Below are 19,655 nucleotides of genomic sequence, written 5' to 3' on the forward strand. Positions count from 1 at the left end.
GTATTTAACAACATTTCAACGATTCTGTTTATGAGAGACTAAAAATGATAATGCAATAATAATACTAGGACCAAATGAAGATGTTATAATAAAAAATAACTAAAGATAAATTGTCACCTATAAATCTAGAACAAAAAATGAAAATAACTGTTGAATAATAAGTCTCTTATATTAAGTGAAGATTGTGAAATTAAATTGTGATTGAATCAAAATAATATTTTAGTTATACTCTATTAAAATTACAATGTATATAAAATGGAATAGAAAACATCATAAAAACAAAATTAATTTGATATAACAAAGATTTTTTTTTAATACTACTGACTCTATTACAATACTGCAGTATCTGTTTATAATTACTTTCTCAAATAAAAGAAGAACAAAAAGTCAATATTATATTTATTGAGACCTACATCGAGCAACTTGTGCCAAAAAATCATTTTGCACCGTGAACAGTAAAATTTGCCCTCAGCTATGGCGCGAAACCTGGACCGTTCAGCTTCCTTTAACCGCAAGAAAAGCGGTTCACTTTCAACCACGCTACTGGGACCCACCATTTTCAATTTCAGCCGTAAGCGTAAACGCCACCGTGCCCCACCGCCTTGTCCTACTCAGCAGCTTCAACTCAACCACCACCGCTTTCCGGATTTAGAAGTTCTCCGCCGTTCACTCTCTCCCTCTCAGTCTCCACCGCCAAAAGCTCAGCTGAAGCATAACCGCTTTCCATACTTTATGCACAGTCAGTAAATGAGCTTCAGCTTGCCTAGCTCTCAGCTGGCCTTAATTCCGTTCCGGCGATGCAGGAACCGGACTTTCGAAGACCGCCGCGGATGGAGGCGCCGCCGGTTCACCGTTCGGAGCAACTTATTCGCTTCACCTTCACCCTTCGAGTCTCTATTCCAGAACTTGATCACTCACTTCCCTTCCGTGAATTCGCTCGATTTGATAGCTCCCGCCCTTGGTTTCGCCTCCGGAGCCGCTCTCTACCTCTCAGGGGGGGATTCGGGGATTCGTAGAGCTCTGCGGGAGGGTTCGGTTTCGGATATTGGGGAGTGGGTGCTGTTCACCAGTCCAACGCCGTTTAACCGGTTCGTGATGCTGCGGTGTCCTTCAATTGCGTTCCCCGGGAGTGAGTTGCTGGAGAACGTAAGTGAGAGTCTGGTGAAAGAGGAAAGACACTTGGTGAGGATCAATAGCGGCAGAATTCAGGTAAGGAAGAGCGAGGAGAATTGTGACGAGAAATTGGTGTACCAAAGGTTGTGCGTAAGCATGGAGGATGGAGGAGTAGTGTCATTGGACTGGCCGGCGAATTTGGACTTGGAGGAAGAGCATGGATTGGACACCACCTTCTTGATTGTTCCCGGAACAGTCGAGGGAAGCATGGACAAAGATATTAGGGGGTTCGTCTGTGACTGTTTGAGGAGAGGGTGTTTTCCAGTTGTTATGAACCCTAGGGGTTGCGCTGGTTCCCCCTTGACAACAGCAAGGTCATTAGTCCTTGATATTATATTCCTACTGTTCTTATCATTAATCAATTGATCATGGTATCACATGCTATGCTTATATATTTGAGCTATTTATGGATTTTGTTGGCTATTGTGACAGTCATGATAATTTGGTGCTTTTATATTTCAATCATGACTAACTGGATGTCTGGATTATAAGAGACCAGGATTCTTATATAAGTAATACTGCCTCTTTGTAACCTTAAATTCCGACTTAAAAGTAAATCTTGATTGCAGATATTAGAATTTAACTTTAGTTTTGTCAATCCATATCCAATTTCTTTCTTCTACAGCATGTTGTATGAAATGTCAAACCCTGTGTCTATAATTTACAGAGTAAAATTTTTGGTATGTATAATTTCTTACTTGGGTTCAGATTCTATAGAGCATGTTGCATTGACTTCTCAAAAATTTCCTCTTGCTTTTGATGCTTAGAACAGATTTTTGTGGAAATCTGATAAGAGTGATAACACTTCTAAGACTAGGTCCCTTGCAATAAGCTGATAGTAGGACATGTTAATAACTTTGTTTATGTAGGTTATTTACAGCTGCTGACAGCGATGATATCTCCACAGCCATAAAATTTATCAACAAAAGAAGGCCATGGTCATCATTAATGGGTATTGGCTGGGGTTATGGTGCAAACATGTTGACAAAGTACCTGGCTGAAGCTGGAGAAGAAACGCCACTGGTAGCTGCTACATGCATTGACAACCCTTTTGACCTAGAAGAGGCTACTAGAGCATCTCCCTACTTTGACCAGAAGCTAACCAGTGGCTTGGTTGATATTCTGCAATCTAACAAGGTAATTATTTGACTTGAAAGGTTTAAATTCTTTCAAGTTCTGTACCCAAAAAAAAGAAAAAGAAAAAGAGAGAAGTGAAAAAATAAAATAAAATAAAATCCGTCAAGTGACGATTCCCTCTGGGCTAGCCTCTGTGCCTCTCGGAGCGAACCGGGTGGACCTAGACTGTTCAACGGACAGAGAAAGACCCGGCGAACCGGGTGGACCTGGACCGTTCAACGGACAGAGAAAGACCTGGACCACGTTGTGGTTTACATCAAAAAAAAAAATCTGTCAAGTTCATCATGTGTGATATAGATTATCTTGCATTCCTGTATTGGCTAATTATAAGGTTTATATCTACTGCATTCAGGAACTATTTCAAGGGCGTGCAAAAGGTTTTAATGTTGAAAAGGCTCTTGTATCAACATCTATTCGGGATTTTGAGAAAGAAATATCTATGGTATCATATGGATTTAATGCCATTGAGGATTTCTACGCAAAATCTAGTACAAGAGATGTGGTTGGAAGAGTAAAGATCCCTCTTCTCTTCATTCAGGTACTACTGTCTTTTGCAGACCTTGTCTCAGTGAAATTTTGGTCATCCAAATAATATCCAGCAAAACATTGTGTTTGACAACTTTGGTTTGTTTGATTTGCCAGAACAATGATAGGTCTGTTCCATTGTTCTCTGTTCCACAAAGTTCGATAGCTCAAAATCCATTTACAAGCCTGCTTCTCTGCTCTCGCTTGCCATTTATAGAAACCATGAGTAGTAGATCAACTATATCTTGGTGCCAGAATCTTACCATTGAGGTAAAAGATTGAAAATTTCTGTGCCCAACCATGCATTGATTTAATTTTTCATAATAAATAAATTCTGTAATTGAAAATCTTGTGTGGCAGTGGCTCACTGCTGTGGAGCTTGGACTTTTAAAGGGTCGCCATCCTCTTTTGCAAGATGTTGATGTTACAATTAATCCCTCAAGTGTTACTGCACTGTTGATGAGACCATCTGATGGAAATGTTGGAGTAAAAAAGCTTTTAAATCTTCCAAATTTAGATTCGTTAGATGTGCATGACCTAGGTCCTTCCAAAGAGACATTTGAGAAAAGCAACACTGCAGCTAGCCAAAGATTACTACATGAGCATAAGGGCACATTCGTGCATGGTGATTGCAGTGATGCAAAGTCAGGAGAAGAGGAAGTCATGAATCATAATGATGGTGATAAAGGCCAAGTGCTACAAGCTGCACAGGTGGTTATGAACATGCTTGATGTGACTATGCCTGACACACTTACAGAAGAACAAAAGAAGAAGGTAAAGCCTATCCATCAATTCTAACCTCATGGTAATTTGTATTGTTCACTTCCCCCTAAATTGAGCTTCATTATGTCACTGAAAATGCCTTCAACATTAGTCATATTACAATTGTATGATTGTATTGAACATTCCTTTGATTTTTGCATTCATGCGCAGGTCCTGACTGCTGTCGGTCAAGGGGAGACATTGATGAATGCTTTGCAAGGTGCTGTACCTGAAAATGTTCGTGGAAAGCTTACCACAGCAGTTTCTGAAATTGTTCATAATCAAGGTTCTAACTTGAAACTAGATGGACTCCTGGCTCATGGATCCATTCCCTATGTAACATCAAGGTCAAAATCAGCTGTCCAAGAAAAGGGTAGAGGAGATTCTAGTGCAGAAGTTGAAAATGAATCTTTACATTCTTCAGATGGGGTGAAGGCTAGTGATTTGCAAAATAGTTCAAACAAGGGTGTATCTAGTGCAGACAATTGCCCTGAGGAACTAGAATCAGAATGGCAGGCTTCAGAGAAATTGCAAAAATCAGATGATACTGGTCAGTCTCAACCAATGAACAGCTCTTCTTCTATGGAAAAGGAGGAAATGACTGATTTGGTAGATAACAATGAAAATGCAGATCATTCTGGAGGTAAAACTGTTCTGGATTCTGGTACCAAGGAAAATGAATCAAAAGCAGGAGCAGAACCAGAGAGTTCAAACTTTTCTGAAGGGGAGGGTTCCATTGAGAATATGGACTCTGAGAAATACAAAATGCAGCTAGATCGTGGAAAGAATCAGATGGACTTGAAAGAAGAGAGTTCTACTCAATCAAAAGAAGAAAATGTTGCTGATTCTTCTGGTGATAAAAATAAGACAATATCAAACACACAGGCAGAGGACAAATCAACATCTCCTGCATCTCCCTCAGAGACCCAAGTGATGGAAAAAGAGGGCAGTGATAACATAAAGAGAGAAGAAAAAAGCATGCAAACAAATACACCAGGCTTTAGTGTTTCTCAAGCATTAGATGCCTTTACTTTGATAGATGATTCAACCCAGGTGGCAGTTAATAGTGTATTTCATGTTCTGGAGGATATGATTACTCAGCTAGAGGAGGGAAAAAATGATGAAAATAAAATTAATGACAGAGACAACAACCGTGAGTTGGAAGATCCTGAGGACAAAAATGAGTGTGCTGACACACCACCTTCAGATGCTATTCCTTTAAATAACCAATCACACACTAAGGAGAAATCTAAAGAGATGCATGTGGGTTTTGGTGATAGTAGTGCAGATACAAAGCACTCTGCAGAAAGGAATGAAGGAAATAAGCAAAACTTTGTCAATGGAAAACTTTCTGCCGAGGATTCTGCTCAGTACTTAAATACTGTTTCTCAAAATGTTCCAATCTATGTTATAAAAGATTTACATGGAGACCCACTTCACAAAGAAAATTACCTAGTTTCTAAAGCCAGAAGGACCAACTCACTAGATGTAGATACCACAACGGCTTTGTTTCTTGACTACTTCCCAGAGGATGGTCAATGGAAGCTATTAGAGCAGACAGAAAGTGATGTTGATTCTGATGAAGTTGTTGCATCTCACAAAGGTGGGCATTCACAACCAAAATCAGAGGATATAGATATTGAACCATATTATGTAATTTTAGATTCTGAGAAGCAGCAGGAGACGATAGAAAAATCTAATGGAAATGTTGAAATTGGTAATGAAAAATTAGAAGAGCCTTCTCACATTATCCGAAGTATTATATTGGACACTTTAAAAGTTGAAGTTGGTCGAAGGCTAAGTTCAGCTGACATGGAGGAAATGGAGCCTGAACTTGCCAGAGATCTAGAACACATTGCAAATGCTGTTTCTCGAGGTGTAGGGTTAGATGACAGGCTGACATCAGTTACACAACTTGAGGACACGGATTCAGAGAAAGTTGGCAACCTTCATGGGGAGCATGTAGTAAAAGCCATATCCTCTGCAGTTCAGAATACCAGTTATTTGAGGAGAGTATTGCCTGTTGGGGTTATTGTTGGTTCTTGCTTGGCTGCACTAAGAAAATCCTTTGATGTATATGCAGTTGAAACTAATGGCGAAGGCAATGAAATGATCCTTGATCAAATAACTAAAGGTGAAAAGGGATCTGATGACGTACTTTCTCAGAATACTAATCAGAAATATGAGCTGGAGAGTTCTGATCTCAAGACTGAGAGAAGAGTAGAATCCAGAAATTTGAACAAATCCAACACTGAGAGTAGAGATGATTCAGGAGATTCAAGCAAATCCATTATGGTTGGAGCTGTTACTGCAGCCTTAGGAGCATCTGCATTTCTTCTCCATCATCAGGTAAAATTTAATTTTAAGGGCACTAATCTCTATCATATTACTCTAGAATGACCTTAGAAGCATCTTGCCTGTTATTCACATCTATGGGGCTGTCACCTGCTTCAGAGTATCTGAAGCAATTGGTGCATACTTGCAATTCTTTGCAGACTATACTCTTACAAAGCAATGGCATATTACCCATAAATTTTGCTTTGTATATCCAATTAGGAACACCCATTGAGCTACTGATGTTGTAGCTACTAAGGAAAAACAATATCCTGGTCAAAGCCATGGTGTTTGAATTCCAGGAAAGAGTAAAGGTTGTTAAGTTGTTTGGAGGATCGGGGACTGTTTTAAATATACCTCTCTTTTTTCCCCCCAATACCCAACCTAAAGGCTTATTGTTTATGGACAGAATAAGTAATAGGTTTTAGACTTATATTTAGTTAATTAGGCAATAGAAGAATCTTGCTCTGATTATTTTCCTAGTACGTCTTTATTGTCCCTTCTCTATAAATGCTTAATATATAGTACCTATTTGCTTAAAGGAAAATGGGACTGGAAATTTGTCCAATCCCCACAATGGAAAAGAAGATGCAAGCACGGAGACTCACGAGCTTGAGGATGTGGATAAAACACAGGATAACATAGTTACAAGTCTTGCTGAGAAAGCAATGTCTATTGCTAGTCCTGTGGTACCCACGAAAGATGGTCAAGTGGATCAAGAAAGGTTTTATATTCTCTAATAATTTGCTCTATACTTTTCTGCTTTCATCCTAATCCTTTTTCTTAAGGAGCATTTTATTAATTTTGTTTAATGCTTAGGTTGGTGGCAATGCTGGCAGAGTTAGGACAGAGAGGTGGAATTTTAAGGTTTGTTGGAAAATTTGCATTGCTTTGGGGTGGATTGCGTGGTGCTATGAGTTTAACCGATAAGCTCATTTCATTTCTGCGCATTGCTGAACGTCCTTTGTTCCAGAGGTAAACTACTTTCCTAACCGTTAAGTTCAGGTCTCATGTATCCCTGAAAGTGGCAAGAATGTAGTCCCAATTTCACTGAAAGTTCTTCCTTTGACCTGGCTACAGGATTCTTGCATTTATCTGTATGGTGCTGGTTTTATGGTCACCTGTTGCTGTACCTTTGTTGCCAACACTTGTGCAGAGCTGGACCACACATCAACCATCCAAAGTTGCCGAGCTGATTTGCATTGTTGGCCTCTATATCTCCATTCTGCTACTAGTTACTTTATGGGGAAAAAGAATTCGTGGGTATGAAAATCCACTTGAACAATATGGGCTGGATTTGACTTCACTATCAAAGGTGCAGAATCTAGCTATTAAGCATTTCATATATTTCAGACTTTGTCAATGTGAATGAGTCTACTAATTAGTCCTGGCAGGTTCAAGAAATTGACACACAAGACTCTAGGAAACAATTTGACTTACCTTGCTTAGATGTCAACTGCCTTGCTTGCAGGTTCAGGATTTTATAAAGGGTTTGATTGGAGGAATCATTCTTGTTTTACTGATTTATTCAGTAAACTCCATACTTGGTTGTGTCCATCTCCACTTTCCTATCACTTTCACTTCATCATCTTCAGCTGCTCTAGCATGGTTGAAAGTGTTTAGTCAGATGGTTGTACTAGCTGTTAAAGGACTAGCAACCGCAACAGGGATTGCAATTGTTGAGGAATTGCTTTTCCGATCATGGTTGCCTGATGAAATTGCTTCTGACCTTGGATACAATCGAGGAATAGTCATTTCAGGACTTGCGTTTTCTTTATTGCAAAGGTATATTTCTCTAATCATCTGACATAACTTCTCACGTGATGATCATCCTAGCACCTTATGTGTTGCATATATAAACATCTAGATGGGTTTAACGTGTTGTTTTTTCAGTTCACATTCCAAACCTATTCTAAAGAAAATGTGAGTCTTAAAACAGAAAATTTTTGTTGGGTGTTTACCAAATTTGACTCCTCTGCTTATATAAATCTGTATTTGCTTAATTATTCAAGAAAAATAGATTACTAATTTTGCAGAGTAGAATTATAACATAGCATAAAAAAGCTCAACCTGAATGGATTATTTCTGGAACAGAATTGACTGAAAGATTTTGTTAAGTCAATCATGGCCTTGACCTTCCTCTTAATGATATTCCAGGTCACTATGGGCAGTGCCTGGCCTATGGATATTATCACTAGCTCTTTCTGGTGTTCGGAAAAGAAACAGGGGTAGCCTCTCCCTTCCTATCGGGCTACGTGCAGGGATATTGGCTTCTAGTTTTTTCTTGAAGACGGGAGGCTTTTTGAGGTTTGAATCTAAGTTTCCACCATGGTTTACTGGACCATACTCTTCTCATCCTTTTAGTGGCGCAATTGGTCTTGCCTTTGCATTGTTGTTGGCAGCAGTTGTCTATCCAATCCAACTTCATAAGAAAAAATTGTGTAGACCCATCAGGGAATAAACATACCGATACTAATTCGCGCCAAAGCGTGTGTGCAAAGATGCAATGCACAGTTGGATAGTGCCTCCCCTTTGTGCCAAATATGTCCTGCACAATAACAGCAGGATTCCAGCTCTTTTTTCAGGAAGACCCGACCAACTGGATCTGTTCGATCTCCTGCCACGAGTGCTGCTTCCTTGACCTGTGCTTCCTACGCCTTTGCCTTCAGTTTAGACAGAAGCAACATGCAAAGGAAAACAGGCAATTCAGTTATGTGAGGTTAGTGATTCCTGTAAACTGCCTCTGGAAATTCACTTCACCTTGATGTATAGATGTACTTTATAAAAGTGTAAAAATGTGGCCAAATTTTGTAGGTTCAAAGTGTATAGATGGGGGAATTCTTTCCCCTTGATATAAGTGTGCATATGAGCACTGATACGACCACCACAGAAATATAATTAATTTACAATATCTTATTTAATTTATTGACTAGAATTATAGATATAATTTGAACTAAACACTTCTTTGATATTAAGAGATTTGGAAAGTATTAGAATTATTTATATATGCACATATTTTGGACCTTAGTTCAAATTATATATATATAATTAATATATTATGTACGTGTATCTAATTTGTTAACTGAAAATACATGTTAATTGTATGAATATAATCTCTGGTAAAAAATGTGCATGGTAAAACATTGAATTCATGATATAATTTGTGTGCACATTATAACCCAAGTAAAAGCTAGGCACATTGTATAAGACTAATACGGAGTAATAATTTTCAAAAAAAAAAAAAAAAAAAAAAACTGAATAATAAAAATGTCAATTATTATAAATAAAAGTTTGTTTAAAAATAAATAAATAAAAGTTAATAATAATTTTATTTTTACTACTTATATAAATATATTTGTTTTATAATTCATAGTAATTAGCATGTTTACTACTTAAAATTAGTATTGTAAAAATCGACGAGGCGCTAGGCATTCCTAGGTTGAGGCGATTTAAGCTCTAGGCAGTTTTAGTCAGTTGATTGACTAATTAGCTTATTAGGCGCCGACTCGGTCAAATTGAGTGTCTAACTCAGTTGAGTCGGACGCTTAACTCGACTGAATCGGTGCTTAACTCGGCCAAGTTAGCGTTCAACTTGGATGAGTGATTTTTTTTTTCTGCTCGACTACTCTACTTCTATATTTCTCCAGTCATGTACTCAACTAATCAATTAACTAATTCCTAAACCTGAGTGAGAAAAGTAAAGACAGATATACTCAAATTACTCGGCCGCCTAAGTATTAGACACCTCCGGGTGTCTGACTAGCGCCTAGTACCTCCTGCAACATTCTTAGAATGATAAAAAAATTTCATATTTTCTTATTGTGGATAATAATGGAAAATAGATTTCCAGACTAGGAGCACAGGTGGATTACATTAGAAGGTTGAAAATTTTATTACAAAATTCCGAGACGCAGGCAGAATTTCCAAATCCTCTCCCCTCTGAAGTGTGATGCAGAATGTAAAGGCAACTAAAAAGCAAACAACAATCACTCAACAAATATGACAACTAGAGGGTGACCAACAAAAGACCAAAACAGAATCCTCTTCCAATTGTCACAATCTATGAAGGTTTTTATTCTAGCCAAACAGCCAGCCGCCGGGATTGTCATAACTCGGTCACCCCAATGCCGCCCGCCTTCATTTACTCGATGGCCAACGGAACGTCTTCCGCCTGCAGGAGAACAACAATGCAGGTAGGTTAGCTATTTATTTATAGTACCAAACAGCTAAAGAATGCGAGAATGAAGAACAACTCACCAACTTGCGGAACTTGAGTGCATAAAACATTTCAAGATAGCGACGGATCTCAAGGCGGTCTAGCTTGGAAACGTGTTTCCAGAAGCCATAAACACTTGCCAGTGTCAACAACCTGTCTGAGTAGATTTGCCATGTGTACCTACATGAGGGCGATTATCAGTTTAGACTTTTAGTTAAAACAGACTACATCTCTCAGTCTATGAAGGAGAATAGAGATGGATTCTTACTTCTCCTGGATGCGTTTCAGGCCACCCGCTGAGATGGTTTCCCAGTGAGAGGGATCCTTCTTGCACTTCTCAAAGAAGTCGACGAGGAGCTCAGCCGCTTGCTCGCCATGGTATGGATCAATGTGGAAGCCAGACTTCCCGTGAACAATGATCTCAGCTGGACCGCCATGGTTAGTGGCAAAAGTGGGCAGACCACAGGTCATGGCCTCGACCACAGTCAACCCGAAGGCCTCATAGAAAGCGGGTTGCACGAATGCTCCCTTGGTGTCACAGATGTACCTGTACAGCTCACCATTCCTCACACGGTTCATCTGGGACGAGATCCACCTGAACTGCCCATTCAAATTGTATGTCTTTATCAGTTCATACATCTTCTTCATCTCAGCTTGCTCTTCAATATCCTTGGATTCCTTCCTCCTATCACCCCCCACCACCACAAGATTCACCAGCTCCCGAAGCTTCGGGCTCTTGGCGTAAAATTCAACAAGTCCTGTTAAGTTCTTCACACGGTCCAACCTCGCCATGGTGAATAAGATGGGCTTACTCCTATCTTTTAACACACATCTGTGAATGTTACAGTGCACCAATCAGTCCAAGCTTAATTAAAACCGCAATGAAATTTCTATTTCCTAGTGGCCATAAACGAGTATGAACTTACAGATGCTCCTCGTTCTCAACATCACTGTATAGCAAGTCCTCGATTTCGGGGTGATATGATGTTAGTCTCTTTTCTTTCTCCGAGTATGGGAAGTATAGGTTCATATCGGCCCCTGGTGACACGATGTTGAATTTGGGGTCGAACACATCAATGCCATGAACAACTCTGTACAGCCCGGGCATTGTGAAGGCCATATGGCTCTCATACTGTCCAACAGTGTCCTTGCTGAAAGTACGAAATTAAGCAACAAGCATTAATCGTGTATTGGAAGCGTGAAAATAAGCGTTTAAGGAAGGCGGGAATTGAATACCTTCCAGCTATTTCTTGGAAGGTGCTGGTGATGATGAAATCGGTATGGTTCATAGCAATAAGATCGGCTGTGAACTGGGACGAGAAGTGATATTTCTCGTCAAACTTCTTCCAGTAAATGTCTGAATCCGGGTACTTTGTCTTCTCCAACGCATGAGCAATGGTGCACTGTAACAGATTGAAACCACTACGTAAGCTTTAGGCCATGTTTGGTAAAATGGTTGTTAGCTGATAGCTGTTAGCTATTAGCTGATTGTGTTAATTAGAGGATATAAATAGTTGATAACATTAGCTGATTGTAGAAAAGTGTTTGGTAAATTAGCCGTTAGCTGATAGCTGTTTGGTATAATTTTTTTTTTTCAAAAAGCTAATTGAAAAAGTTGCTTGGAGTAGCTTTTTGAATTTTAACCTTTTGGAGTTGCAAAAAGCTAATTAACCAAACATTTATATTGATATTTTAACTAAATCAAGCAATTAATAGTGGTCAAATAAGCCAAAATTGGCCTATAGGCCAATTTTTTACCAAACAGGGAATCATTCCCGAGTATTAAACCCGACGAATGAAGTTCAAAAGGAATAGCATACAGACCTGTGTTACGCCCAACTTGTGAGCCAGTAACGAGGCAGCAAGGTTACCCTCGCTGTAGTTTCCAATTATCAGATCCGGCTTGGCCTGCAGCTCAGCAGTAATTTCTGTCGCAACATCCTCGATGAAAGTCTCCATGTATGGCCAGACTTCAAAACGGGAGATCCATTTCCGGACCATGCCCTTCTCAGTCCTGAAGGGAACACGCAAAATGTGCGAGTGTTCTGCTCCATAGACCTTCTCGAGCCGCTGACCACAAGTGGTTCCAACTGCATCTGGCAGTAGCCTGGTTATCTGAAAATAAAGTCGAGATTGAGAAATGAAGACAGATTTCAGAAACCGTCAATTAGATCATCAGTATAGTACTAACAATTAGGATCCGTGGCTTGACATCGAGTCCTTGTTCTTTGATACGCTTAAGCATCTCACGCTCCAAGGCGGGGACTTGATCCAAAATATAAACGACCTGACAATTGTAGGAAAGCAAAAAGTAAGTACTTGTGGCATTAACCTTGAACTAGATAAGGTCGAGAATCGAAGAACATATAACGCTATTAACGTACCTGGCCACCAGTGTCGGGATAACCCAAAACATTTTCCTGGGCAAAGTAACCATGGGGAGAAAGAATAACAACATTGAAAACCATAGGAATTCTCCCGAGGAATTTCTCGAGAGTACATGAATCAGGAGCCTCGAGGAGGTCAAGCATCATGCAGATCATTTCCAGCACATGCTCAGCGGTGTCACCCCAACCCCGCTCTAATCCGATCTCTTGAAACTTGTGTTCGAAATCAGCATACGGGGTTTCGGGATGGAGGGTCGTTAGATACTCCTCCGCCTTCCTCAGGACACTTTGGAGAGTGTTCGCGTTCTGAATTCTGTCATTAAGCATCATCGTCTGCAAAACAAAACCATACACCAGATCAAGCTTCGTTCTGAATCAGCTAAATATTACCAGGCAGTTAAAGAAATCAACGAGAGAAACAAAGAATTGAAAGATGTGTTCCATCTCAACTAAAAATCTAATCTAATAATCTAAGATGATAGTGAGACTACACACTTGTATTACATATATATGGCTCTGTTTGGCAGAGCTTATTTAGGAGCTTATAGCTTATTTTATGTACAGAGCACACGGATCATGGAAAATGAAGCTTTACCTTGCCCTTGTATTGGTGAACTCGTAGAAAATCAAGGAGCGGGGTCAAGCTCTCTTTGTCATGGAACATCTTAGCCGATAGGTGCCTGTTGAGGAACTCAACTCCATTTCCAATGGACTTGGTAAGGGTTGGCTTGGGAAAGGATGCAGTAAACGGCTCAAAATCCAATTCAAGAACGAAGTTACCATTGGCACTGGATCAAAGACACAACCCTAAGTACAAATAACAACATATATATAAATCAAAGGAAGATGCAATTAACAGGTCTAGAACCAGAACTTACGGTCCATCGACCAGCTCTTCTTTGAACTGCAGATACTCGGGGACAGTAAGCTCCTCAACAGCTAAAGCATGGACATTCACTCTCACATATTCCCAGACACCGGGCCTCAGACGGATAGCAAGCGCAACCCATGGTGGCAGAACGATCGCTTCCTAGTGATTGCAAATCGAAAATAACACTTATACCCAAACCACAGTAAACAGAGAACTATACATTGATTCTATCGAGAATTCTTGGAAGAACAGTTACCTGTGTGGATTTCAAGACTTGCTGAAAGGCGTGATCGTTCAGCTTCTCTTGGTCCTCTTTGCAGATCGCTTCAAACTCCGCGAGGAGCTGGTGTGGCTTGAGGATTCCTTTCCCGTGGCTTTCGATTCTGAAACATCGAAAACAAGTGCAAACAAAGCATTTACCCACCACTCACAAGTCACAACCTCATCTATACATCATCAACAGCAGATTCAAGACAACAGAATCTTACTTCGACATAAACAGCAGAATCTCATTGCGGTGGGCAGTCAGCGTGGCATCCAGGCGCTCCCGGAGGCTGTGAACACGAGTCAGAACACGTTCAGCCATGGCAGTCAATGATCAAGAGCCTCAGCTGCAAGACAAACAACAGTGTAATAAGCAGGAGGAATACATGTTTGGTTTATCCAACAAAGACAACCTAAACTAGACAGATACCAACCAACCCCCCAAGCAATCTAGTAAACTAGGATCACCAAAATTTCAAATCTAGCAACCTAATATAATATAGTACTACATCCCTAACACAACCACCAAACATGATCACATTTATTAGATCTTATCTTACTCAACCTATAACTACAGGCTAAAAGAACAACTATGCGTGACAACCAAGAATCCTCACATCATAAAATAGTAACACCTGCCCCTGCCTAAACCAAAGTCTAAAAGCAACTAACTATGATTAGCCCTCTCTTTTAAACTTCTTAGCATAATTACTAATAATGATCATTATCTTTTAAGTGACGAAAAAAACATGCAGCCACTGCTCGAAGGTGTGCACCGCCTAAAACCATCCCTATCCTAGGAGACAAAGGACCACGAGGAGGGAAACCAGTCTAGGTAAGTGTGACCGGCTCAAACCAAAAGGCCAATAGGCGTCTTTTACTAGAAGTCGGTGTGATTAACAAGTCAACAGCCTTAGGCCGGTTACTCCAATAAGGATCATTATTGCAAAGTACTATTCTAAAACACAGTTCATAAGAATCCAAGAACAGTTAGCTATGAACAAAAAAGAACCCAACCGCAAAATCAGGGCTTAGCGTGAAGAACGTGAATTAGTCACATCAATTTCTTACAAAAGACAAGAGCTTTACAAGGTGTTTGGTTTAAAAGGAAAAGCATTTCAATGGATGACAGACAACGTTAGTGCACAGGAAAATTAAAAAAATAAAAAAATAAACAGAGCACTAATATCCTATCCAGAAAAAGAACAAGACTTTATGTTGCTCACTGGACAACGGAAAAGCAACTAAGAGAGGCTACAAAAAGGTCAAAGCAAAAGCGTAAGAATATATAAAGATCCATGCCGAATAACCCAGATTTCCCACTAGAAATTGCGTAAACCTTAAAAATGGAATTTAAAACGTGTAGTATTCTATATGCACACACATGCAAGCAAGCAATCATATGTAAGAATTCCACTATGGGTTCCCCGTCAAATCTTGCCGACAGTCACTAACGTTAATCAAAATCCGATTTTGGGCAGCTTAGAGGGTGATCATAGCCATATTACAGATTTTTCTTCAGCAAAATTTTTACAGCAGTAAAAAAGTAAAAGATGCAAGTTTCAGGAGATGGACAAAAAGTCAAAATCTCCATGATCACAGACACAAACCAAGACAGAACAACGAGCAGCTAAGAGTGAAGAAATCAGGCAATGGGTTGTGTAATTTCTTTACCTCAGAGCTCAGAGGAAGAAAGGAGCAATGGCGGAACTAAAAACAAAAGGGAAGAAAGAGGCAATGCTAAGAAGAGGGAGAAAGAAAAGAACAAACGGAAATAACGGAGGGGAGGGGAGATATGAGAAAATGAAAGAGTTTTGCTTCTTTGATGGTGGAAGTAAGAGGCCGGAGAGGCCTTTTTATACAAACAAAACCAGTATTTAATGTAATCAATTTTGGATTCCTCTTTATCTTTTCACAAAGTTCAGACAAGTCGGAAAAAAACAAAGTTGTGCGTTCCGTTCCGTTTAACTCTGTTAATCACTATTTCGGTAAATTGCAATTTTCTCCTCCCACTTATACCTTAGGCGCAAAAGACAGAAATTTCCTACTCTCAAGACCTCACATTCCGGTCCTACTGAAATTATAGAAGAGTTAAACCGCACTCCGTCAGATGGGTCATATCACATGTAGTGACTTCTCCCATGTGAGAAATTATGAGATCGGTCTTCAGTAAACAGAAATATTTGAACAGACACTATAATGTAATAGAGTCAATAGCATTCAAAAAAAATAAAAAAAAAAACGCAACGATTTAGTGGCCCTTAAGATAAAGAACCACTCCCACAAAATAAGGTAAAACTTTTACACCACAGTTATTGAGGGATTGTATATGTCGTCACAATGACAATTGAGAAATAACTGTAGATACGTGTTTTTTTTTTTAAATACTATTGACCCTAATATCTGTTTTATACTATCTGTGACCTTCCCTCAATGGGACTCACAGAGGTGCATATGAGCACAAGGTACTTGGCAACTATAAATATTTTAAAATTAGGATACTAGTTTGAGAGTAGCCCTAATTAAGTGGGTTAAATTATAATGTTTCAAGTTCAACTAAAATCTAAAGGATACCAATGAACATGGATAGTTATGTTGTGGGCTCGTGCCCAGCGTGCTTCATGCGCACGGATAACGGTGCCGTCAGACACCGTTATCTTCCCTTTTTTTTTTTAAATTTAATTTCAGACCGCTTCGTTATAGGAGCATATATTCACAGCTTTGTGTTCATAATTTCATAACTGTACATTCATAATTCCATAACTGTACATTCATAATTCTATAACTGTACATTCATAATTCCGTAACTGTACATTCATAATTCAATAATTGTAAATTCATAATTTTCGAAGCTCTATGTTCATAATTGTAAGTTCATAATGTCAGAGTTCTATGTTCATAATTTCATAACTGTACATTCATAATTCCATAACTGTACATTCATAATTCCATAACAGTACATTCATAATTCCATAACTGTACATTCATAATTCCATACTGTATATTCATAATTCCATACCGAACATTCATAATTTTCGAAGCTCTATGTTCATAATTGTAAGTTCATAATTCCATAACTATACATTCATAATTCTATAACTGTACATTCATAATGTCATAACTGTATATTCATAATTTCATAACGAATATGTTAACGCCGTTAACGGCGTTTCGAACAATTTTTTTTAAAAATTAAAACAGCGTCATTTTCACGGAAAACGACGCCGTTTTAACGCCGTGCGCACCTTGCAAGGTGCGCACGTGCGCATAGCATAATTTGCCAATGAACATAATTTCATGTGTAAACTTTCATATGCGATCTTACCAAACCTTGATAATAAATATTGAACATATGAAATAAATTTAAATATATAAAAATAAATTAAAATTCACAGAGAAAACCATTAACGGGCGAAACATCGTTGACTGAGCTATTGGTTTGTGACTTTGAGGAGGCTGAGGTCCATTGATTATCATGAAAGATCAAATTACCTTTCATGTCATTTTTCCTTTATTTAATAATTACAAAATTTACGATATTATTCAAAATATAACCAAAAAAAAAAAAAAAACTATATACAAAAAGTATTATTGACTCTCAATACAAATATAATGCTTGTTGAAATATCAAATTTTAAATATAGATATCTAGTAAATAATTCAATGCACACTCAATTATAGTGATCATATTTTTACGTATTCTGCATGTTGAAAAAAAATTTGTAGAATTAACAATTCATCGCATAACATTATATGAAATTTAATTTATCGTGATCCTAATTCCAACTGTCTACAAAATAATTTTTTAACATTTTTTTTTAATTTACAGAAAAATTTATAACTTGACTAGGGTTATCTCCATAATTTTTTTTAACTCAATACAAATAAAACGATAAAATCACTTTATAAATAATTAAATGACAACAAATATAATTAAGTGATAATTTAAAAGAAAAAAAATTCAAGAACGAAAAAATGTCAATTTATTTTCAAAGCCAAACACAGCTTTAGTGAAGCTTTGGGCAGGCCAAACCGCCAAAGGCCAATAAAAACCAGAAACCACGGCCTTCCGTTGAGGAGGAGCTTCTGTTTTAAGCACTAATTCTGTGGGCCCAGATGTTTAATAATCATCCGTGGGGCCCTCTAACATTAATCATGCCTTTGTCCACTTTGAATTTTTAATTAAAGTTATTATCTACATTGTAGGGCAGTGTTTGGACATTAAACATTTGACCTACTTGGGAATACTCAATAATTTCCTAGGCCGGGTCGGTTTTGACGATCGTCACTTGCCACGTTATAACCTAACAATTTTTTAGATTATGAGAAAATCCTCAGTCATTATTTATAATTTATGTATATTGTGTAATACTCTATAATTCGTAAGACATACTAGAAAATAAAATTATATTAGAAAGATTTTATGTGACGGATTCAAATGATAAAGTATTAACAAGAATTAAACTCATAATTTTTAGATACGAGAGTCATATTTACTTACGCAATCACCTTGAGAATAATTTTTATATATTCTTTTTCTTGAGGTAGCAATTATAAAGGTTTTACACTTGAGCATGTATCATGACAATAATTCGATAAACATATACAGAATTACAGATCACGGTAATTATAAAATTAATAATTTCACTTTTTGTACTCTTTTAAGAAAAAAAAAAAATGCCATGCACAAACATGTCATAACAATATAAAAATCACAAAAATTCCCATCCGTAAATCCATAATACATGGTACCAACATTTGGATTCTATAAGTCACCTGAGATACATCCCACAATTTACATTATTTACGTGTCTCTTCAATAAGAATAATGAACGATTTTTAAATTTAGAACTTAAACTTATAATAGATGATACCATGCTTAAGTGTTATCCTTTTACTATTTGAAGCGGTAATTAGTCACTTCATTGTAACTTAAAACACATGATGACGTGGTATCATAACAAAAAATTAGTGTTACGTGTTGGTTTGAGCCGGTTAACTCTGAACAATCTAAAATAATTTACTTCATTGCAATCCTTTGTCGACTAGTCAATAAATCTAAAATATTTTTATAAGTTTTACTTTGCTAGCAACCGCATAGTATAGGGTTCAAATCTTATCAAAAACCAAGTGATTATTTATTTGGCTTTGTTGCGAGCACTAATGTACAAACATTAATCAACCCGTAGGCCAAATGAGACTCATTCAACAATTTACTTCCTCTACTAGTCTTGAAGGCACGGGCTGTGAAGGGACCTATAGGCCAGGCCTGTTAAGGCACATCCTCGTGTTTACCTCATTCACGTTACTAATCTCTAGAGTAAGAGAGGTGAGAAACATGTAAATCAGTCGAGACACATTTGATAATTTATCCTCTTTTTCTCTCTTTATAAGGTATAAATGGTGAGAGGTTCTTAAATTTTTATTAAGGTAATATACGTTTTATCCACGTACTCTAAACCCTAAACCCTAAAAGATATATAACCATTTTTTCTGCTTTTATACTCTATATATATTATGTTAAGCACATTGTGCTCAGATGACACGGATTGACTTCTCCCATGTGGGAGGTCAGTAACATTAAAAAAAAAAAACTATATATATCAAATTTCATTTCAACCAATAATTTTTAATAATACGAATTTATTATATTATACTTAATACTTACGGAGTATCTTGCAAGACTGCTTACTTGCTTTTATTCTCTAGATCTGTGTAGATGGATGTGGATGCAATTTTTATTATTTTTCCCTTTAATTGCATTGTACTACGTAGATGGAGATGCATTATACGTAATTATTACGTACATTTATCGTCGCTTTTTCTTTTATAGAGTTAATTTTATTTTTGGTCCTAAATTTATAAATCGTAGTTTATTTTTAATCATTTTTATCAAAATATTCACATTTAGTTCTAGTATTATTGTGGTATTATTTTTTGTCCTTTGTCAACAAAATCATTAAAATGTCATTAAATACAAAAGTAT

At 37.8% G+C, this 19,655-nt stretch overlaps 2 protein-coding genes across 5 annotated transcripts; one reads left to right on the forward strand and one right to left on the reverse strand.

The window, feature by feature from the left end:
* The first annotated feature begins 452 nt into the window (after positions 1-452).
* LOC109187874 lies at positions 453-8,418 on the forward strand. 2 transcript variants are annotated; one of them, XM_019338242.1, is made up of 11 exons: positions 453-1,487; positions 2,043-2,310; positions 2,663-2,848; positions 2,953-3,105; positions 3,196-3,609; positions 3,769-5,946; positions 6,474-6,655; positions 6,751-6,906; positions 7,012-7,246; positions 7,403-7,716; positions 8,089-8,418. In XM_019338242.1, the coding sequence occupies exons 1-11, from the start codon at positions 748-750 to the stop codon at positions 8,390-8,392; spliced, it is 5,130 nt and encodes a 1,709-aa protein (XP_019193787.1). In that variant the 5' UTR covers positions 453-747; the 3' UTR covers positions 8,393-8,418. The 2 variants fall into 2 exon arrangements, with proteins under 2 accessions (XP_019193787.1, XP_019193788.1); XM_019338243.1 differs by having other exon boundaries at positions 1,399-1,487; positions 2,054-2,310.
* A 1,339-nt stretch (positions 8,419-9,757) lies between these two features.
* On the reverse strand, positions 9,758-15,529 carry LOC109187875 (sucrose synthase). 3 transcript variants are annotated; one of them, XM_019338244.1, is made up of 13 exons: positions 15,344-15,529; positions 13,894-14,016; positions 13,662-13,788; positions 13,413-13,564; positions 13,130-13,322; positions 12,532-12,867; positions 12,339-12,434; positions 11,972-12,262; positions 11,384-11,550; positions 11,074-11,298; positions 10,416-10,979; positions 10,189-10,327; positions 9,758-10,102 (listed from the first exon to the last, which is right to left on the reverse strand). In XM_019338244.1, exons 2-13 carry the CDS (start codon positions 13,989-13,991, stop codon positions 10,073-10,075), a joined length of 2,418 nt encoding a protein of 805 aa, XP_019193789.1. In that variant the 5' UTR covers positions 13,992-14,016; positions 15,344-15,529; the 3' UTR covers positions 9,758-10,072. The 3 variants fall into 3 exon arrangements, with proteins under 3 accessions (XP_019193789.1, XP_019193792.1, XP_019193790.1); XM_019338247.1 differs by lacking the exon at positions 15,344-15,529 and adding an exon at positions 14,104-14,150; XM_019338245.1 differs by lacking the exon at positions 15,344-15,529 and adding an exon at positions 14,100-14,133.
* Between the last annotated feature and the right edge of the window lie 4,126 nt (positions 15,530-19,655).

This window comes from Ipomoea nil, unplaced genomic scaffold (genome assembly GCF_001879475.1).
Source record: "Ipomoea nil cultivar Tokyo-kokei standard unplaced genomic scaffold, Asagao_1.1 scaffold1421, whole genome shotgun sequence".
NCBI classification, from domain to species: domain Eukaryota; kingdom Viridiplantae; phylum Streptophyta; class Magnoliopsida; order Solanales; family Convolvulaceae; genus Ipomoea; species Ipomoea nil.

Bases quoted from the DNA above. Each gene is read 5' to 3' on its own strand.
- LOC109187875 (XM_019338244.1), bottom strand. From the start codon at position 13,991: ATGGCTGAACGTGTTCTGACTCGTGTTCACAGCCTCCGGGAGCGCCTG. The intron at 11,551-11,971 runs GTCTGTATGCTA...AATCTGTTACAG, and splicing joins ACAAGTTGGGCGTAACACAG to TGCACCATTGCTCATGCGTT. The intron at 11,299-11,383 runs GTATTCAATTCC...TCGTACTTTCAG, and splicing joins TTCCAAGAAATAGCTGGAAG to CAAGGACACTGTTGGACAGT.
- LOC109187874 (XM_019338242.1), top strand. From the start codon at position 748: ATGAGCTTCAGCTTGCCTAGCTCTCAGCTGGCCTTAATTCCGTTCCGG. The intron at 2,311-2,662 runs GTAATTATTTGA...TACTGCATTCAG, and splicing joins ATATTCTGCAATCTAACAAG to GAACTATTTCAAGGGCGTGC. The intron at 6,907-7,011 runs GTAAACTACTTT...ACCTGGCTACAG, and splicing joins GAACGTCCTTTGTTCCAGAG to GATTCTTGCATTTATCTGTA.